The following is a 19574-nucleotide window of genomic DNA, read 5'->3' on the forward strand; positions in this document are numbered from 1 at the left end:
TTTTTGTTATTAAAATATTAAAATAAAATATATAAAAACTTATGGAATTAAAGCAATATGTCAAAGTCAAAGATAATATTAACGGCGACATATAAATAATCTTAATTATAATATACAAATAGATTTGCATAAGATTTTTTTTAATATCATATGAGTGTATATTAATGAGTTGAATATATTTATATCATTTAAAAATAACTGTATTTTAGTATTACAATAATTCACTAAATTTCCTATAGAAACTTTATTGCTTTACTTGGCATTAAATTTCACATTGAAACATGCAGAGCAAATAGAACAGGTGTGTAAGTAGCATTTTACTTTGAGGCAAGTTGAATTGAAACCTAGTAATATTTAAAATTATAACAAAAGAATTATGAAATTTCGACACGAACCATAATTCCAAACTCCTATAAGTTTTTTATTAAACCACTGTTCGTAAGCTTATAATATGATATGATATGACTATATTATCTCTATAAAAAATCAACAATTAATAATGAAGAAAAGGCCTCCCAATCTTTACCAAAAACTGATCAGTACGATTTTCAACTGATATCGAGCGTTTTTCTTTTTGATTTTCAACTTCAAATCAGAATTTTTTGTGAAAAGTGACCGAAAGATTCTGCACTTATCTACTAATTATAAAATATCTAATAATATAAAATAATATAAAGAAACGGAATCGACGCAGACATTTTTGAGAAAACGTCGGCAAAAGGACAAATGTGGCTCAGATACATACGTACATGCTTTTTCCAATTTTGATATTAAACGATTCCAAATGACTTGTAAGGTTAAGAAAACATAAATTTTCGCAAAAAACTGAGAAACGATAATCCACATCGAGATACATCAAATGGTTTTTAAATTCCTAAAATCGGTTCAGGAGTTTTTGAGCAAACGTCGATGAAAGGTCTAATTTTGACAAATGCCAAAAAACGATACTAATTTTTGCAAACTTTGACGAATTTTTGAAGCTAAACGAGTTGTCGCAAGGCCTTAATATTTTAGTATGATCTATAAGTCTATGGTATCTACTTTCAAAAAATAAAAATAAAAGTACAAAACTGACAAACAATAGTCTTCATCCAGTCGATTAGTTTTCATCCAGCCGTTTTTGAGAAAACGTCGATTTACGGCAAAAAATCTGTTCACATACTCGTACACGCACACGCACACACATACTTTTTACAAATTTGGTCTCATTCGATTCAGAATGGCTTGAAACGTCGAGAAAACATAAAATTATCGAATCAGATTTTTTGATGAAAACAAACTTCTCCTTCGGGAAATTAACAAATCAGATGATCTGGTGGAAACATAAACATATCGAATATAAATTTATCGAATAAAATTTATTATTATAAGAACAATACAAATTTAAAATATTATTATATGAGCAACATTTTTTTAAATAAATAATTTATAGATTAATTCTTAGACATATACCTATAATTGATATTCCGACCAAGAGTCTCCAGCGGTAATGATGTACCTGCGTCAATCGTTGTAGTTTGATCCTTAATAAAATGAAATACACAATCATCAAAGCTACAAAAATTAATTACGATTACAAATAGCCGAACTTGATCTTTATATGTACTCTAGAAGTATATATAGAGTGTCCTAGAATTCAATGTCAAGCCAAAATGGGGTGACAGTACTGATAACTATCATGAAAAAAAAAGAAAAAAAATATCCCATGCAATTTTAATATTAAGAGCCCTTAGGTACAACCTATAGCTTTGGTCGAACTATGATTATTTCGGTTATTGGGGTAAATTTTTATTAATTTTGTTCATTTAAATTCTGAAACAGTAATCGTTAAATAGTTCTAAAAAATAATGAAACAATTGCTCCAAATTTGCTAATTGTTAAACTATGAATTTAAAATTTTCAAGATTGATAGGCTTTGAAAGGCCTTTTAAAAAAATTTACTAAAATGGCTTGGCAACTTTTATTAAAATTTAATCAGAATTGCACAATATAATTTTTTTGAATTATTAATGGAACTTGCCAAAGTACATTGATTTTTTTTTTCAAATAACGGCCTTTTAAAGTGTATCGATTTTGAAAATTTTAAATTCATTGTTTAACGAATAGTTTTAGTTCTAGGAATTTTAGGGTACTGTATCGTTTTTTTTGACTGTGGTCCTAGAAATGTTATTAACTATTACGGTTCCAAAGTTTAATTGAACAGAATTAATAAAAAAAATAACCATAATAACTAAAAATGCTCAAAGTTTAACCAGAGCTCTAAGTTGTACATTAAAAGCTCATAACTTGCAAATTGCATGGAATTTTTTTTTTAAATTGTTTTTACGATAGTTACATTCAATACAGTCACCCTGTTTTGGCTTGACATTGAGTTCAAAAACACCTTGTATATAAATCAAAAACTTAAGTACCTATATTATTTTATAACATCAACAAGTCAAACAAAAATTATTAATATTTATGTAACAAATTATTTGAAAAATAGAATTTCTTTTTTAGGTGCACATGCTGCACTAATGAATTAATTCTTTTGGCATAGAAATATGGTTCACGATCATTATTATTATGACTAATTCACTAATGAAGCAAACCACAGGCAGACCGTATGTTTAGATATTTCGAAATATTTAAAACATTAGAGAAATGCTAATTTTGTTTTATAAATTTTCATTTCTAGTAACATTATTATAATTGACGAGTATTCCATATATAAATTTGTGTGCTGCAAAAAACCTAAATAACAAAATTTAAGCAAAACAAATGATAATATCAGAATAATATATCACAGTAAAAACAGCCAATCAATTAGGCTGATCATATTATAAGCGTTTGAAATTCTTCAGAATGTTTAAACCTGTATTTCATACATGTGAACTTTTAATTAAGATAAATATCTATAACCGGGTGAAATAAAGCTCTTTCTTAATTATTTTAAAGTAAATTTTGCTTGTTTAGTCAAATATGGCAAATATTCAAGGAGTGCATTGGAAAGTCATAAATAATGGATCTAGTCAATGGTGTATCTTTTAAATTAATTTCACAAAAATAAAATCTGGTTATATATATATATATATATATAAATATAAATATATACATAAGCTAAATGTAAAAAAATCCCTTTTATTTAGCATTATGTTTTCGAAATGTTATAGTATAACCAAAAACAAGTAATTAAATAATGTAAAAGAAATTAAAGTGCATTTTCATTAGTCTTAAACAGTCATTTGAGGAAATATAGTTGAAACCATTTTTATGGATTTCAAAGATTCCATTTAAAGGTTTAACTAAAGTTAGAGTGTTTGAATAACTGAATATGTGCACAATCATAACTATTGATGTAAGATTGAAAAAATTACTTACTTGTGCTTGATCATCCCAAATACCATTTCCAGTAAAATGATGTTTTTTCTCCAATATATACATACATAAGGCCAATATCTTGTTACTATCAATTTGAGTTAAATCTGTTATTGTAGGCAAATCACTATGTGTTCTACTTGATGATAATTCTTCTAAAATTCTTTCAACCTCAGCTCTAAAAATAAAAAATGAGGTTAATATTGAAATTATAAACTAAATTTAAAAAGTAAACACTTATAATATACTCAAAGTAAAATAAAACTTAATTTAGTTATATTTAAAGCAGCATACTAATAATAACATTGAATGATATGTAAAATCAAAATGGTATGCAACTATATTATATAAAAATTTTGCATAAAATTATTAAAATAACATATGTATCATGCCAGCAATAATTTTGAAGAAGAAAATTACTCACTTTGGATATAAAAGTATGTGAATATTATTTATCAGATGTGTATTCAAAAAAGATTTTTGCTTTAACATATTTAGAGTTGCTTCTGCTGATACAACTGGAACATGGCACCAATAGTTATGCCTATTCAATTTTTCACGTATTTCTGCATTAGTTAATTGTAATTCACTCATAAGATATGCTATTAGATCTTTTCCCTTTGTTCTATCAGCGCCTTCTCGGGCATATCTGAAATATTATCAATTTTATATTACATTTTAATAAAAATGCAAAATGTGTTCCTCAACTGAATATAGTTTAAGTTGTTGAATGATGACATATTTCGGAGTTAAAATATATAAATAAATATATTTCAATTTTAAAGTTATTTTACAAATAATGATTGTGATAATAATTACAGGCTGCAATTTTTGTTAGAATGTATATACACCAATACCTCACTTTGTATTTATTTTTATTTTTATTTTTAATTAAAAATTATTAAAAAAAGTGAAAGAACGGTCTAAAAACTATAAACAATCTTAAAGGTGATCAATCCTTACCATAGAGTAGTATGAAAAATAGATGTTGCCCGAATCTCAGTACCACTGAACTTGATAGATATACATATGGTATAACATGCTTCTTATTCAATAAACTAAGGGTAAAACTGATTGTCTGAGTCAAAGATTTGGATTGAAAGCATATTATTTTAAAACAATTGCCTGGCCTATAAACTATATACTATGCTAGACGCAATATATGCAAAATAATGCACTTTTATCAAAAGTATATTCTAAACAATTTCTAGAGAATCAAAAATATTAATACTTTAAGCGTATAAGGATGTGTTGTTTGAATGCTATATACAATGAGGTATTATAAACCCTATTAGTTTGTCTATATTTTGTCAATACAATCAAACTGGAAGTTTTATACATTTTCTATAGAAAACATGGTATATTCAAACCAAGTCCTTTTTGATCTTTCGACTTATTGATTACGTTTCAAGTTTTTCGGATTCTTTTTAGATTCTGGATTTTGTGTTTAATTGTAAATAATACTACTGAGCTTATACAAAATTTTCAAATTTTTGCGAGGAGAGATAGAAAATGAATTAAGTATTTCTTCTTTGACCTGCTTTTTGAAAAGTTTAAAGTAATATTCGATGAATTGAAGTAAATTTAATAAAAAGTATATATGTAGAGCAGGGCGAGGCACAAAGGTCCAATTTGACTTTGAGCAAATATAAACTATATTGTGAAAACCATAACAATTATATTACAGCAAATAACACATTTAAAACGAACAATTATCTGACTACGTTCAGTAAAACTGCCAGCTACTTCATCATTTGTAGAAATGACTTGATGTCTTTAAAAAATTTGTTATTTAGACCTTTTCACCCTATAGGCGGGGTAACTAACTAAGGTGGCAAACAGGTTCAATGTCTTATTTTAATTTTACAAAATAATTACACTTTTAACTAATGCTAAAAAACAAGACAATACTTTTATTATAGATTTTCAAAGATTACTGTTTATCTCCCAATAGTCATAAGAATCAAGGTTATAGCTGGTTATACATCTTTTTTCCTCTACTTTCAAATATTGTTGTAAAATAATGCTTAATTTTACTGGTATCTGACACATCGGTGGTGGACTTTTTTAACCCCAAACCTTCATATATTACTATCTATTCATCGATAAATTCTGGGAAATTATAACTGGGAAAATGTTATTCGACCAAATGTCCCTTTGATCGATACCAAATTTAGATTCTGAATTTAAATAACATAAATAAAAAATAATATAAGGGGCCGTTCAAGTATTACGTAAGCACTATAGGGGGGCGGGGGGGTTATTGATTTGCTTATTTTGCTTATTTTTGGTAAGAGATTTGCTTACTTTTGCTGACAAAGGGGAGGGGGGGAGATAAAGAATTGTAATAAATCTGCTTACGTAATACTTGAACGATCCCTAATCTAGAAAATGTTATATATACCAATGAGTATATACAAATAAAATCTTTCAGAGCACCGTGTTTGAGAAAAATATGCCAAAAAGTGCATTTTCATATTAACATCTCAAAAAAGTTGATATTTTGAATTTCTAGTCTAGCATCACTTGCAGCCCGTTTAATAACGTTTTTGTGTATAAATAAAGCTACAAACAAAACTTCTTACTACAATTCAATCACACTTAAATAATATTCACAAAAAATATCCTATTAAACATAATTGAACATCATCAGTCAAAACCGTTTGACATTTCACATATTAACCACCGTCCATTGTTTCATTCAAATTACACTTCTACAAAAAATTTCAAATTAAAAATGTAAAGTTTCTACGTGGATTTGAAATAATATCTCACCTTTCCGACCATCTCTGGATTGGCACAAATTTATCAAGACTAAGACTGGCCAAATCGGTTTAGCCGTTTTCGAGTTTTACTAAGACATTCGAAAGAGAGCTCCATTTTTATATATAGGATATATGCAAGAGTGCATTTGTTTACAAAATTGCACATTTATAACTTTTTTTGTTAGAAACATATGTGATTTTATATTCTTATAATTGAGTACATATATTAGATAATAACACACTAAAATTTTATAGCTCTAGTATAATATTGTATATTTTTTTAAAAACATTTTTCAAAAGTACTTCTCTTATATACAACCGTCGATTCGAAACTAATAAAAATAGAGTATGTAAGTGTGCATTGCAAATTTTTAGTTTTCTTCTATTAAAAACATATTTGATTTTATATTTTTATAATTCAGTACACATATCAGGAATTAAAATACTATAATTTCATAACTGTATTACAACGCTTTATATTTTTGAAATATGTTTTAATCCGTCAATTTGTTTACGTCAGAACGTTTTTGTATATAAATAAAACTACAAACAAAACTACTTACTACAATTTAATCATAATTAAATAATATTCACGTAAAACATCATATTAAACGTAATTGAACATCATCTGACAAAAACGTTTGACATTTGACGTATTAGCCACCGTCCTTTGTTTTATTTAAATTACGCTTCTACAAAAATTTTCAAATTAAAAATGTAAAGTTTTTACTCGATTTTGAAATAATATCTCATCTTTCCGATCATCTCTGGATTGGCACAAATTTATCAAGACTAAGACTGGCCAAATCGGTTTAGCCGTTTTTGAGTTTCACTAAGACATTTAAAGAGAGCTCCATTTTTATATATAAGATATATATATATATATATATATATATAATTTAAATTTATTTAAAATTATCTGCTCATACTTCTCAAATTCATTCCGTGTAGAAGACAGCACATGCAGACTTGCACATTTGACTTTCATCTCTTGCAAATAACTCAATCTAGATAATGCTTTCTTCTGATAATGAATTAAACGTACAATTCTGGGATGTGATGCTAATACTTTAAACTCTGGTATTGAAACAAGATCTTGAAGTCGTTCATGAACTGTATCAGAGCCCAAAGTATATATATCCCAGCACTTTCTAATGGCTTCATTGGATATATTAAAATCCTGAAAAAAATAATTATTTGGAATATATTTAGAACAATAAAATGGCTGTCTTAATTAAAATATTTTTGAAAAAATATCTCATTAATTATTAACTTTATATTGTGGAAGACATTTTGTAAACTGTTCAGGAAAAAGATATTGAAGTTACAAAATTATTTTATCATAAACAAAACATTCCAACATTTTTCTAAGTTATGAATTTAAAACATATTGCATCTACATAATATAAGTGAACTGCACTACTAAAATAAACTATTAGAAATATTTTAAATTTTAATTAATAATGGAATATCTTATAAAATGTATATGACTAATGTACGTGTATACAAAGTCAAACAATAAACAATAAAATAATAATAATAATGCAATATCTTTTTACATCACATAGGTACATAATCCAAACATTCATGTCAGGAGAAAATATTTCAATTAATTTAATACAAAATTAGTACTAATTATAATGTGTTAAAATATCACAACATGAGCAAGCATTTAATAATTACCTTTAAATGTTTATCAGTTTTCAGTAGTGTCTCATAATTCGTCAATGCTATTTTAGGCAATTTTTTAATAACTTCTCTAATATCCAATCCTGCTAATTCTCGCACATCACTCAACATTTTTTCTATATTTTCCGGATGACTATGTAGTAAAAAACCATTCCTTTTAATTTTCTCTTTTGTTAGACCAATTTCATCCAATTGTTTTAATGATTTTCTCATAATTTGAAAACTTTTGTTTTTGATTCGTGAGTATGTTTTAAATAAATAATTAGTTTCAGCATCACTGATCTGTAGATACCATTTCAGGTATTCGTGAAGAATAATTTGTCTAATAGTATCTGTTAAAAGTAAATGTAATTGTGATGTAAAAATTTAAAATAATAGGTAGCAATAATTATGCAACCATACTTACTTAAACAATAACTATCATCAATATTTTCATTTGTTGTAAATTTAAATTCTGAGTCTAAAGATTTTAAGAGATGTTCATGAACAACCAAATCATCATCAATAAATCGATAAGCTTTCAAAAGACTAATTGGCCTACGTCCTAAGCTTAGAAAACTAAAAATAGGTAAAAATTACTTCAAATAATTTAATTCCATCTAATGAAAATTATTTTAAACTATATGTAGATCAATATATGACCTCCTCAAATGTGTGGTTGTTATATTATTGAAACCTGATTCTTGCAATATTATATAATGCTGTTCAATTGTGCCAGGAAGAATTGTTAACACATTTGGATCATTTTTTAAATCTTGAATAGAAAAACCAAACCGAAGAAGCATCTTATGAGCATTAGCCAAACGATTTAAATCTCTTGTATGTAAGTTAGGATACTGTGCAAACATTTTATATGTTTGTTGCTTTGTTAGTCCTAAAAGAGAATAAATTAAATTAATCAAAAATTATATTCAAGTAATAATCTAAATGCATTTAACACAAACTGACTAATAAATATAAACTTACTAATATGTGAAGTATTATTGAAATCAAAGTACTAAAAAAGATTGTCCAAATTTCAATTTGTACAACTTCCAGTATTTTAAACAGTTTTAAGAATGCAACTCAATAAAATTATGGCAATTCGAGTTAGCATTAATAATGAATCCATAAAGACAATAGATTATCATAATATATAAGATTATATTTAATAATACATACTTTCCCACAAAACAAAGTATCAACATTTATAATTCTGTTGAAACAATGATAACATGGTAAATAATTATACACTTTATTTTAAATGTTAAACTCAAGTTTTCAAATGCTAAATTAGAGAAAATTAACGAATGCTTTTTGGAAATCCAGGTGATGGCTTGAAAATAGATAAATAAATACCAAAAGATATGTAAGATGCAATATAAAATAATATATGGTTTCAATTTGGTGGATATAACTTAAGACTATACCTGAAATATATAAATGCTGAAAGTCGTGGGCAAAAAAATTCACTCATAAAACACTAAAATAAAGAACAGCTTGAAAATATAGGTATACGAATATCAAGATATGTAAGAAGCAAAATAAAATAATATGAGGATTCAGTTTTATAGATAATACCAAAGATTATATGAATAAATACAAAAGTTCAAAAAACTTCACATATAAGATAAATGAACATCAACATATATAATCAATATTAAAGAAAAATAAATATTAAGAAAAATATGTTATATAACAGCTTACTTAAAACTATAGTTTTAGATATATCTATCTAAAAACAGACTGAATATTTAAAATGAAAGAAAGTAATAACGTACTAACCTAGTTTATTCATAAAAAATTTTACATTTTGTGAATTAAACTGATTTATGGCCAGGGACTCATCTGATACCATACTAAAATACCTCCATCCAAATGATTCAAAACGAAATAGTGATTTTCTTAAAAACATCTTCAAATGATAATTATTTTCAGTCTTTTTATCTTCATTTGCAGGTTATGTTATTTCACGTTTTAACATATGACAGAACTAGATAAATAAAAAAAAATATAACAGAAATAAACCCACTGAGCATGGACTTTATTTATGATATGGATGTATGGATGTGTGGATTTCATATTATTCCTACATCTCTACGCTATAATATTATATTATCTATGATTATATTATTTATTAACTTCCCGTAGGGTAAAAGTGTAATCCATGTGTAATCATAGATAAGTAAACAGAGTGTAATCGCAAAAAAATCGAAAATGAAAATTTTTATATATCTTTGCGTTTCAGAGTGTAATCATAGATAAGTAAACAGAGTGTAATCGCAAAAAAATCGAAAATGAAAATTTTTATATATCTTTGCGTTTCAGAGGTTTCTGAGCATTTTGGCATACCTTAGAAAAAATGAATACTCTTCTTTTATCTATGGATGTATATGTGTGTGTGTGTCTGCGAATAAAAATTTTCGTCGACTATTTTGGGAACACGGTCCAATCGATTTCACAAAACATTCGATTCCTATTGATAAGGAGACGTGCTGATTAGTTTATGGCACAGGCAGGTCTAGCCGTTTCGAAGATACGGAGCAAACAGTGCCAAAAACGGTAACTTAGTTTTTAAAAGAACGGAGCGCCCGATTTTAATTATTCAAAAAACATTTTACTTGTATTGACAATGTGAAGAACTGATTAAATTGTTAGGAAGGCTGGTCTAGCGGTTTTGGAGATCTAGTAAAAAAATACCGTTTAGCGGTCAAAAATGATCATTCGATATATGCACATCAAATTATCAGATATTTTATGGAGATTTTGATAATGTGTATCAATTTTGTTTAGATTTCTATAGGTTCCCTAACATTGTTTGTCCGTTAGACAGCGGCGCGGCGCTTACGCGCTTCGATATTGCGTCTCTATGCAGCTAAAGCAGTGCGACCAGTGCGACTGCTTTGAAAAAAAGTTCAGAATTTCCAAAATATATCAAATTAAAAAAAAAACGTTTTTTTACAAATTTTTTTTCTCAAGAAAGTCAATTTTTTTTTCAAAAATTTAAAATTTCTCAATAATCTATTTTTTTAAGTTTAAAAAAAATTTAATGTTTTTTAAAAAAATTTTTTTTGGTACTAGAAGTTCCAGCAATTTGCCTTAAGGCACGATGCCATACACAATAAATTTCGCAGTTTTATTTAGGTGAAAAACTATAGTAATAATGAATAGCGAATGAATTTGGGTAAACCAGATTTCCGCTTTTTTATGAAATATTTTCGCAATAAACTTTATGCCATTTTGACCTTGAAGGTTCTGTAAATATTTATACCATATGTTTTCGCCAAAAAAATCCGATTTGATTTTGATGATTTTGCCAGAAAATCCAATCTGTTAATTTCAAGTCATTCTGAATCGTTTGACACCGAAGCTGGGCAATTATGTTTGTATGTATGCGCACTTGTTTTATATTAATTTTGCACGACCATCCGCTGAGCCGTTTCTTTCTAATTAGCAGATACATTTTCAAAATTTTCCATCAATGTTTTTGCCATAAATCCTAAAACGAATTTAAAAAATCAAAAAATGTTCAAAAGATATTAGTTGTAAATTATGCTGATTAATTTTTGATGAAAATCTTCTGGGCCGTTTCTTTATAATTTATGAGAGCTTATTGTAGGAATGAATATCCATAAATATTTGGCCTACAAAAGTAAAAATCATTACAGTTTGGGAGAATGGGCTAATTGCACTCGTTCAATTTTATATTCACATCAAATGAAGTACACATTATTTATAAAAATGATTTTTTTGATTTATTATTATAAAATTTTCATGTGATATATTTAATTAATACAATTTAGAAAGTAAACGCTTGTTTGAAATATATCAATTGGAAATCAATTAATTTTTATTGTTAACAGTTAAAAACTATAACAATTTGCCAAATCTCAATTGAAGTAACTTGCCTCAAGTCAAAATTACCTAGTTTAAAACAATCATTTGTAAAAATGAGATTTATGCATGGTTTTGTTTTCATAGTTAAAATGGCTAAATAAATATTAAATTTTTTGAATTGAATTAGATATTTCATTCACTATTTTCAAAACTTTAAAATTAATAAATTAATAAATATTGATAATGAGAAATAAGCAGATTTAACTCCAGCTTAAATAACACAACCTCAATGTGAAAGAAATTTACTAAATTACTATACTATGAAATAATCCATATATATAAAATCCAAAAACATTTACACATTTTTGAAGACATTGTTATGTATTCAGTAGATATGACAAAGCCAGTATTGTTAAATTTAACACAAACTACTATTTTCAAAAATGTATTTATGAAACTTTTAACTTACATAGGCTTTACATCTAAATTAGTTCTTGTTATTAAGTCTTATATAAATATGTTTCACAAGATCCACTTGTATTAAAATCCTGATAAAATTCAGTTCAAAAGTAATTAAAATCTAATTATCCAATAATTATTCTAGCACTCCATTGCTGCAATAGAGTTAGAGTTTTCATTAAATCCAACGCTTGCACTCATTTGTAAGGTGTCATCTGTAGTTGAACTATCCATAGTGATATTGTCACAAACATCACTTTCAGGAAATGCATTAGGATTTTCACAACCATTTGTAGAATTGTCATCCCAATTAATTTGGAATCTAGTTACTCTAGGTTGAGTTTCTAATATATTACGTACTATTTTATCATATTGAGGAATTGCAGGTGGTGTCTCTCGGAGTTCTTGTTCACTTTCATTATAGTCATTGTTTATGAAATACCTATAAATAAATCACAGATTATGTTCAGTTCATAATATTATCTTGAAAAGTAAACTTGTTTAATAATTAAATAAAAGAAATATGTATTATTTTATGTATGTATATTACTAAATAGCTCCAATATGTGGAGCAAAAATCCTCTAACTACTGGATATTAAATTAAAGACTGCCAACTTGTATGCATATCAAATCAATTCACAATGCACTCACACATATTTGTGAGTTTACTCACATGTGTGAGATTTGAAATATCAAGCTAACAAATTGCAAGTACTGTTTACTCATTGTTCTGTAAATACAAATAACTATTATAAAATTATTTAGTTTAAGTATATTCACCCTTTAAGCGGAATTCAATTTTAATTTGATTGAAAAGCAGGACCATAGCCTAACATATGGATTTAAAATAAACTTGAAAACATCCATATCATATGGAACGATTACTATTTATTAAAACATGAATTAACATCAAATGAAAGATGAGAATGTAGCTAGTGAATCTGTGTAGTTCAAATTAAGCAAGCAGTGACTGCTTACTGAAAATAAAATAAAATTCACTTACCCAACTCGAATAAACTCTTGGTTCCTATAGCTACAGGTTAGAAGTACTACTGTGACACCCACAGCATCCTTTTCGGGAATGCGAGTAACATCTGGAGGATCTGCTTGAAACACAAACATATGTCGACCTTCTGGAATAGGTCCAACATAAATGGTATCTAAAACCTGATCGTGCTCTTCGGTCTCTGCAGATCCGACATAAATCATTTTCCACTCCAAATCTAAAATCGGACATATCATAAAAACTCATGTAAACAATTTACGTCAATTCCTAAAGCCTAACCTTCTTTCAATTCCTCTATACATTCAAAAGTAAGTTCGAATTGAAATGGATTCAAGAATGCGCTTGGATTGTCTAGAACTCGAACATCGGTTAATTGAATTTTCGCCATTATCGTCGAGATTGAAATAAAATATTCTAAAACAACAAAGATGAACGTTGATTAAAAATGATTAAATATAATTAGCAAATAATTAATTTTATCTGACACAAACGTACCTACTTTCCACGAAGAGATGAATGTATACGATTTTGTTCGACTTTTGTATTAAAATCAAACAAAACGTCAACCTAGAAAATTATAGTTGACTAATTCGGCAATGATTCTAGATTTGGCGCGTAATATTTCAGTTCTATAATGTTGGTTATGTGTAAAATTTTTCATGTTTGCACAAGTTCACAGCGCCGATAATAAACCTGTGCACTAAGGGTAGGTACAGTAGGTAGTTTATTTATCAAAACGGTTTCAGGATTATTATAATCATAGATAAAAGAAGAGTATTATAATTAATCATTAGCCTTTAAATATTTCAGAAATAACCTTGATTCTCGACTTTTTAGCCGACATATTATTTGAACTTATCGACCGATTGTATCTATGTAAGAAAACTTAGTTGGCATCGGGTCTTAAAGCAAATTGCTGGCACTTCCCGTACCGTAACGAAATGTTCGAGTAATATTAAATGTTTTCAAATAGATTATTATAAATGTAGTAATTACAAAGTTAAAATTATTCATTTATATGTATACTTAAGGGAGTTTTAAAACTTAGCCAGAACATAATCTGATTTATTTTCAATACACAAAAAAAATTTTTTTTTGAGAAAAAAAAATGGAAAAAAAATTTTGAAATATTTTTCAAAAGCATTTATTTTGTCAGAACAAGCATAAATTTTTTTGAATAATTCAAATCGGATGCATATAGTTCTCTCAAAAACTGCCTTTTCTTGCACATTTAGCTCCGTATCTTCGAAATGGCTGGACCTGCCTTTGCCAAAAACTAATCACTTGTTCTCCCAATCATTATAAATTGAAATACAAATTCAATTGTATACAAATTGAATGTTTATAGATCATTCAAATCAGATGCCGTTCTCTCAAAAACGCGATTTCTATTTTTTGCACTCTCTGGTCCGTATTTCCGAAACGGCTGGATTTACCTTTGTCAAAAACTAATCAGCACATTTTCCTATTAATCGGAATCGAATGCTTTTTTAACCATTCAAATCGGTTGATCCGTACGCCCGAAAACGTGGACGAAAAATTGTATCCATACATACATACACACACATCCATTTTTCCTGAGGTATGCCGAATGTAAAAATGTTAGATTTCGTTTTTTGGACGATTTTAATAACTTAATGATTACAGAATAATACTACTCTGCGGGAAGTCAATAGATAACATCAAGTAGATAGTTTTTGAAAATTTGTTTTCATTAAAAACTATTCATTGCATTTTTCAATTAATATATTTTAATCAAATTTATAATAATTATTATAAATAGTTAACTATTATTGTAAAAAATATAGTGCACAAACACAATTAATTTCAAAAAACGGCCAGGCCGATCATTACCAAAAACTATAGTTTATTATAATAAGCACAATTTCCAACTGCGATTAAATTTTCAAAATCGATTGACATTTTTGCGAAAACGTTGACGACAAAATTTGCATTTATCTACAAATTTTAAAGACCCGTCTCGACAGATTGACTTGCAATTGCTTATAGTTTTAAAACTATATAAAACGGATTTGATTATACTCAATTCCCTGTCTGTCCTAATCGAATTTCAAGAAATGGTTTTCGAATTCTTAAAATTATGGTGATTTTGATTTTAAGAAAACGTCAACGGTGATTTTGATTTTAAGAAAACGACAACGGCAAGTTAAAAATTAGTTCACCTACAACATTCACATACTTTTTCCAAATTTTTGGTCAAGGGTTTTATAATGACTTGAAATTTTCAAATCGGATTTCTAGCAAAATCTTTACTCGGGAAGTTAAAAAAATGAACAATACGCCCAATAAAAATTAAATTTAAAACATCACTAAAAGTTATTAATTTTGCGATATTTTGAGATATAGATGTGTACGGTGCCGAGTATTTTTTTCGCAATAAATATTTATTGCCATAAGAATTTATTTACGCGTGATTAAAAGGCCTATAAAAACACAATAATGAATAAAATGTTTTTGAGTAAAAGAATACTGTATTTTATCTTAACATAAAATATTATAAATGTGTCAACATAAAAGGAGCATACTATGTAAAAGCTAAAGTATGTTTTAATACTAATCTACACATTGTAAAAATATGATTGTAATTCTATAAATGTTACAAAATTATATTTTTTATCTTTCGTTATTATTATTTATTATATATTTCATTATTATTTATGAAAACGAATTAAGTTTAGTTAACAGATGGTAATATAACAACCAATACTTGTGTTTATGCATACATACATACATACATACATGGATACATATACATATATATATATATATATATATATATATATATATATATATATATATATATATATATTTAAATATATATATATATATATATATATATATATATATATAATATAGCATCTTTGTACAAAATTTTAGCATAGAAAAGGCTACGAAATACGAAATTTTAATATGCAATGCAATACATCTGTATATAATTATTGTATGGTTCTAAGAATATATTACGAATTCAATTTGCAGATAAGAATACCGTAAAAATCGCCTTTTTATAAACTAGTAATATTTTACTAATACACTTGCAACAATTTTTAACAAATCTAACAAAATTAACAATGTATAACAATAAAATTTAATTACAGAAGTAATTGCATACTACATATTGTAAATTCTCTAAATTTGCAACTACAACATAGCAGTATATATAAATAGTTTTTGTAATTACCCTCGCAATTATTATTATGTCAAATAAATATTCATACACTTTATCTAATAGATATAGTTTTGGTAAAATATGTTATAAATAAATGCACTGAGCATTTACATAAGATGAAAAATAATTCATGATCGATTATTATTACAACTTTTATTAGAATATACTTAAATTAAAATACTTATTTGTGAAAATATTTTTCCAACCGTGCAATATATTATTCTTAAAAAGAGTATTTAAATTACACAAAACAAAAAAATGCAATCTCGTACACACTTTTAAAAAATAATATTTTAATTTCAATTCAATTCGAATATAAAATTAAATAATTACATAGACAATGTCAAAAATATATTTTTATTTCTGGTTAAAACTATTTTTACCTTACTTCAACTTTAATGCATGGGTTAAAGAATGCAGAATTTGACTCTATATACAAGCAATACTATAAACTATATTTTATAAAATTTGTAAATTTGTATAAAATATTATAATATTTATGGTACATCTATACAATACAGTAACAAATGTTAACAAAAAAAAAAATTAAATTTTTGCCGAATTACGTTATCGATCTAGATACATCGCCCCTCTATTGTCTCTTGGGGATCTGGGTATACGCATAGAACCAGATGATACGCAAGGCCCAAATTCTTGCTCTTGTTCCTCCAATTGCCTAGCAAAAGTTTCTTCCAATCGTTGTTTTCTAGGAGTCAGTTTTGCTTTCCACTCTCTTAATTCCGCGCTGTATGCGTCATCCCTCTCTCTCAACTTGGAAGTTTCATGCTCCAGCAGCATTTTCCTTTTCTCATTTTGCAGCTGCTCCAACTCTCGAATCGTGGCGTCACTAGTAGCTCTCAATTCCTCCAGTTGTCGCTGGTGCTTCAAGTCAAAACGTTGCTGTTCCGCTCGATAGCGTTTCTTTTCATTTTCTTGAAATTTCTTCAATTTATCCCTCTCCTGTTCGGCATCAGGGATGACGCTGATACGTAAAGACTCACGGAACATCATTTCTCTAGCCTTCATTTCAGCCCGAATGCGTTTTGGCAATGTACGTTTTTCACCAGATTGCCGTTTGAGAAGTTCTTCCTCTTTTCTTTGATTCATACGTTTGATTTGTTCCAGTTCTTTTTCATGTCTTATTATCATCTGGTGTCTTTGCAGGAAAAATATGTCTTTTAGTTGACGTTTAGCAAGTTGGTGTTTTTCATGAATTTGCTTTTCTTCAAGCTCCCAAAGCAACGCTTCGCGGGTTCTCATCACTTGTTGTTTCTGCTGAAGGAATTGGCGATCCATTAATGCAATTCGGTCGTGATGTGATTCACTCAGGCGGCGAAGAGAAGATCTGCCCAAGAAAGCTCGTTCTCTCTCTCCTCATGCTCTATTTCTAAAGCTTGCTTGCGTACTCTGAAAACGTCCTTACGCTTATCCTTTGGTAGGAGATCGACTTCTTGCTTTAATAGTCGTAACTCTTGTTTTAAACCTTCACGGAATAATTTCAGTTCTCGTTCTTGCTCTGCGCGTATTTTTTTTCGAAGCCATTTTCATTTCGGCTTCATTTTGAGACTCAGCCTTTTCAACCTGCTGTCTTTGTTGATGACTCAATGATTCTAAATCAGACTCATAATTTCTTTCAAGCGTAAGACGTTCTTGATCAAATCGTTTGTCTTGTTGATCTTTATTAAGATGCTCTTTCTGCGACAATCTTGAAATTGCTTTTGTTCTTGTTTTGTAAACATTTTTAGTTCTCGTAACTCTTGTTTCCTAAAAATATGATCATCAAAACTCTACCAATTTTCTCTTCCTCATCTCCATAAATGACTTTGCTGGTAGTTGTTGTGACAATGACGCCATCGATTTCGAATTTACGAGTGCGCTTCCTAGTTTTCTTCTTCAAGTTTCGAATATGCAATTCTTCTTCTTTGGAAAAAGTGCTTCTTTCAGAAGCACCATCATTCTTCCTTCTAAGAATAACTTCTTCCTCTAAATGGCAGGATTTGTTGGTTGTGTACCAGCATGACTATCATGACTAGCTGTGGTAGAAATACTTTCGGCATCTGACCGATCTTTGACACCACGACTACAAAGTGAAGCACATTCAGAATCAACAGAACCAACAGAACTGTCAGGTGATTCACGCTTATCAACAACTGTTTTCTGTTTAATTTTTTTTCTCTCGCTCTTGCCTTTTAATATAACTGACATTTTCTTCGGCTGTGAGCTAAAAATTCCCGACCATTTGGTTGATAAATATGCGAATTTTCTTTACCCTTGCCCTTGTTATTATGTTTGGCAATAGCATGAGATAGGTTGCGAGTTTCATCTCCAGAATCACTTTTACTACTCGTACTCCTGCCAGTTGAATACTTGATAAATCACAATGAGAATTTCTTTTTAGAGAATAATTAGAATCGCCAACATTTCCGCGAACATCAAGATTCACTAAACACTGATAGCTGAAGAATCTTTGACTTCAATTTTTGCTTACTACTGACTGATACCACTGATACATGACTCATATCGCGAGATTTTGTTTCATCAGACTCGGGACTAGTAAAACCAGAATCATTTACATTCACATAGCTGGAATTTAACAATTACAACTTCACTTTCATCATCTATTTTTGTCCTTTGATTGGATCTTTGCTGGAAGACTCATTTGTTCCACTTAAAGAATATTCTAATGAATCCAAGATGGGTAACAATCATCATCAGTTGATGATGATCATTTATTTGTGTTTTATTAGTATCATTTGCCACAATTATAACTTTATTTTTTTGTCCATGTTACCTTTATTTGGAAGGACTGACCATCAATAATAATAGGAGGATGCATGGTCACAACAGTAACTTGGCTGATGTTACTGGCCAGACTTTGGATAAATCAGGTAACTCAGTGTTAATTGTTACAGTGAGTATTTTTTGGCTTTGCTCTTTCAGCATTTGGAGAAGATGAAATGATTGATACAACAGGTTTAGACTTCTCAACAGGTGACATTCTCAGAGAATCAAAATTCTCAGGGCTGCTTCCACTATTTGGACTTACTGGAATAATTCTAGACACATCATTACTAACAACAACTTCCTTTCCTTCTTGTAACAGAGCATTGCCATTATTACCTTTTTCTGGAATAGTATATGGTGGTTTTTGTTTATTTAAATGTTTTCTCAACTTTCTCCACAAGTTGCTTATATTTTCTGAAACCTGTTTTTCCCCGGTTTCTCATAAGTAGCTATAGCCTCACACTTTGGCTCAGTCTTATCAATTGGAGATTTTATAGCATGTTCGGG

The 19574-nt window shown here is 28.2% G+C and overlaps 2 protein-coding genes and 1 pseudogene across 4 annotated transcripts in view; all 3 read right to left on the bottom strand.

Annotated features, from left to right (window-relative positions):
• LOC113370055 (transcription termination factor 5, mitochondrial-like) overlaps positions 1-9766 on the bottom strand; it is a 148095-nt gene extending 138329 nt beyond the window's left edge. For all 3 annotated transcript variants that reach the window (XM_026610715.1, XM_026610713.1, XM_026610714.1), the window contains exons 1-5: positions 9576-9766; positions 8454-8685; positions 8218-8369; positions 7806-8143; positions 7052-7302 (exon numbers count right to left, since the gene is read on the bottom strand). In XM_026610715.1, coding sequence (XP_026466500.1) covers positions 7052-7302; positions 7806-8143; positions 8218-8369; positions 8454-8685; positions 9576-9705 — 1103 coding nt within the window. In that variant the 5' untranslated portion in view covers positions 9706-9766. The remainder of the gene's footprint in view (positions 1-7051; positions 7303-7805; positions 8144-8217; positions 8370-8453; positions 8686-9575) is intronic.
• A 2339-nt stretch (positions 9767-12105) lies between these two features.
• On the bottom strand, positions 12106-13693 carry LOC113370377 (histone chaperone asf1-like). Its single transcript, XM_026611043.1, has 4 exons — positions 13589-13693; positions 13373-13507; positions 13091-13310; positions 12106-12528 (listed from the first exon to the last, which is right to left on the bottom strand). Exons 2-4 carry the CDS (start codon positions 13479-13481, stop codon positions 12228-12230), a joined length of 630 nt encoding a protein of 209 aa, XP_026466828.1. The 5' UTR covers positions 13482-13507; positions 13589-13693; the 3' UTR covers positions 12106-12227.
• A 2970-nt stretch (positions 13694-16663) lies between these two features.
• LOC113371268 overlaps positions 16664-19574 on the bottom strand; it is a 6123-nt pseudogene continuing 3212 nt past the window's right edge.

This window comes from Ctenocephalides felis, unplaced genomic scaffold (assembly GCF_003426905.1).
Source record: "Ctenocephalides felis isolate EL2017-DRISC unplaced genomic scaffold, ASM342690v1 CF-g0.4_SCAFFOLD_01492, whole genome shotgun sequence".
NCBI classification, from domain to species: domain Eukaryota; kingdom Metazoa; phylum Arthropoda; class Insecta; order Siphonaptera; family Pulicidae; genus Ctenocephalides; species Ctenocephalides felis.

What these genes read in the sequence shown, in the direction of transcription:
- LOC113370377 (XM_026611043.1), bottom strand. Translation starts at nt 13,481, where the DNA reads ATGGCGAAAATTCAATTAACCGATGTTCGAGTTCTAGACAATCCAAGC. An exon ending in TATAGAGGAATTGAAAGAAG is followed by an intron (nt 13,311 to 13,372) that starts GTTAGGCTTTAG and finishes GTCCGATTTTAG; the next exon opens with ATTTGGAGTGGAAAATGATT. An exon ending in CAAGAGTTTATTCGAGTTGG is followed by an intron (nt 12,529 to 13,090) that starts GTAAGTGAATTT and finishes ATTTATTTATAG; the next exon opens with GTATTTCATAAACAATGACT.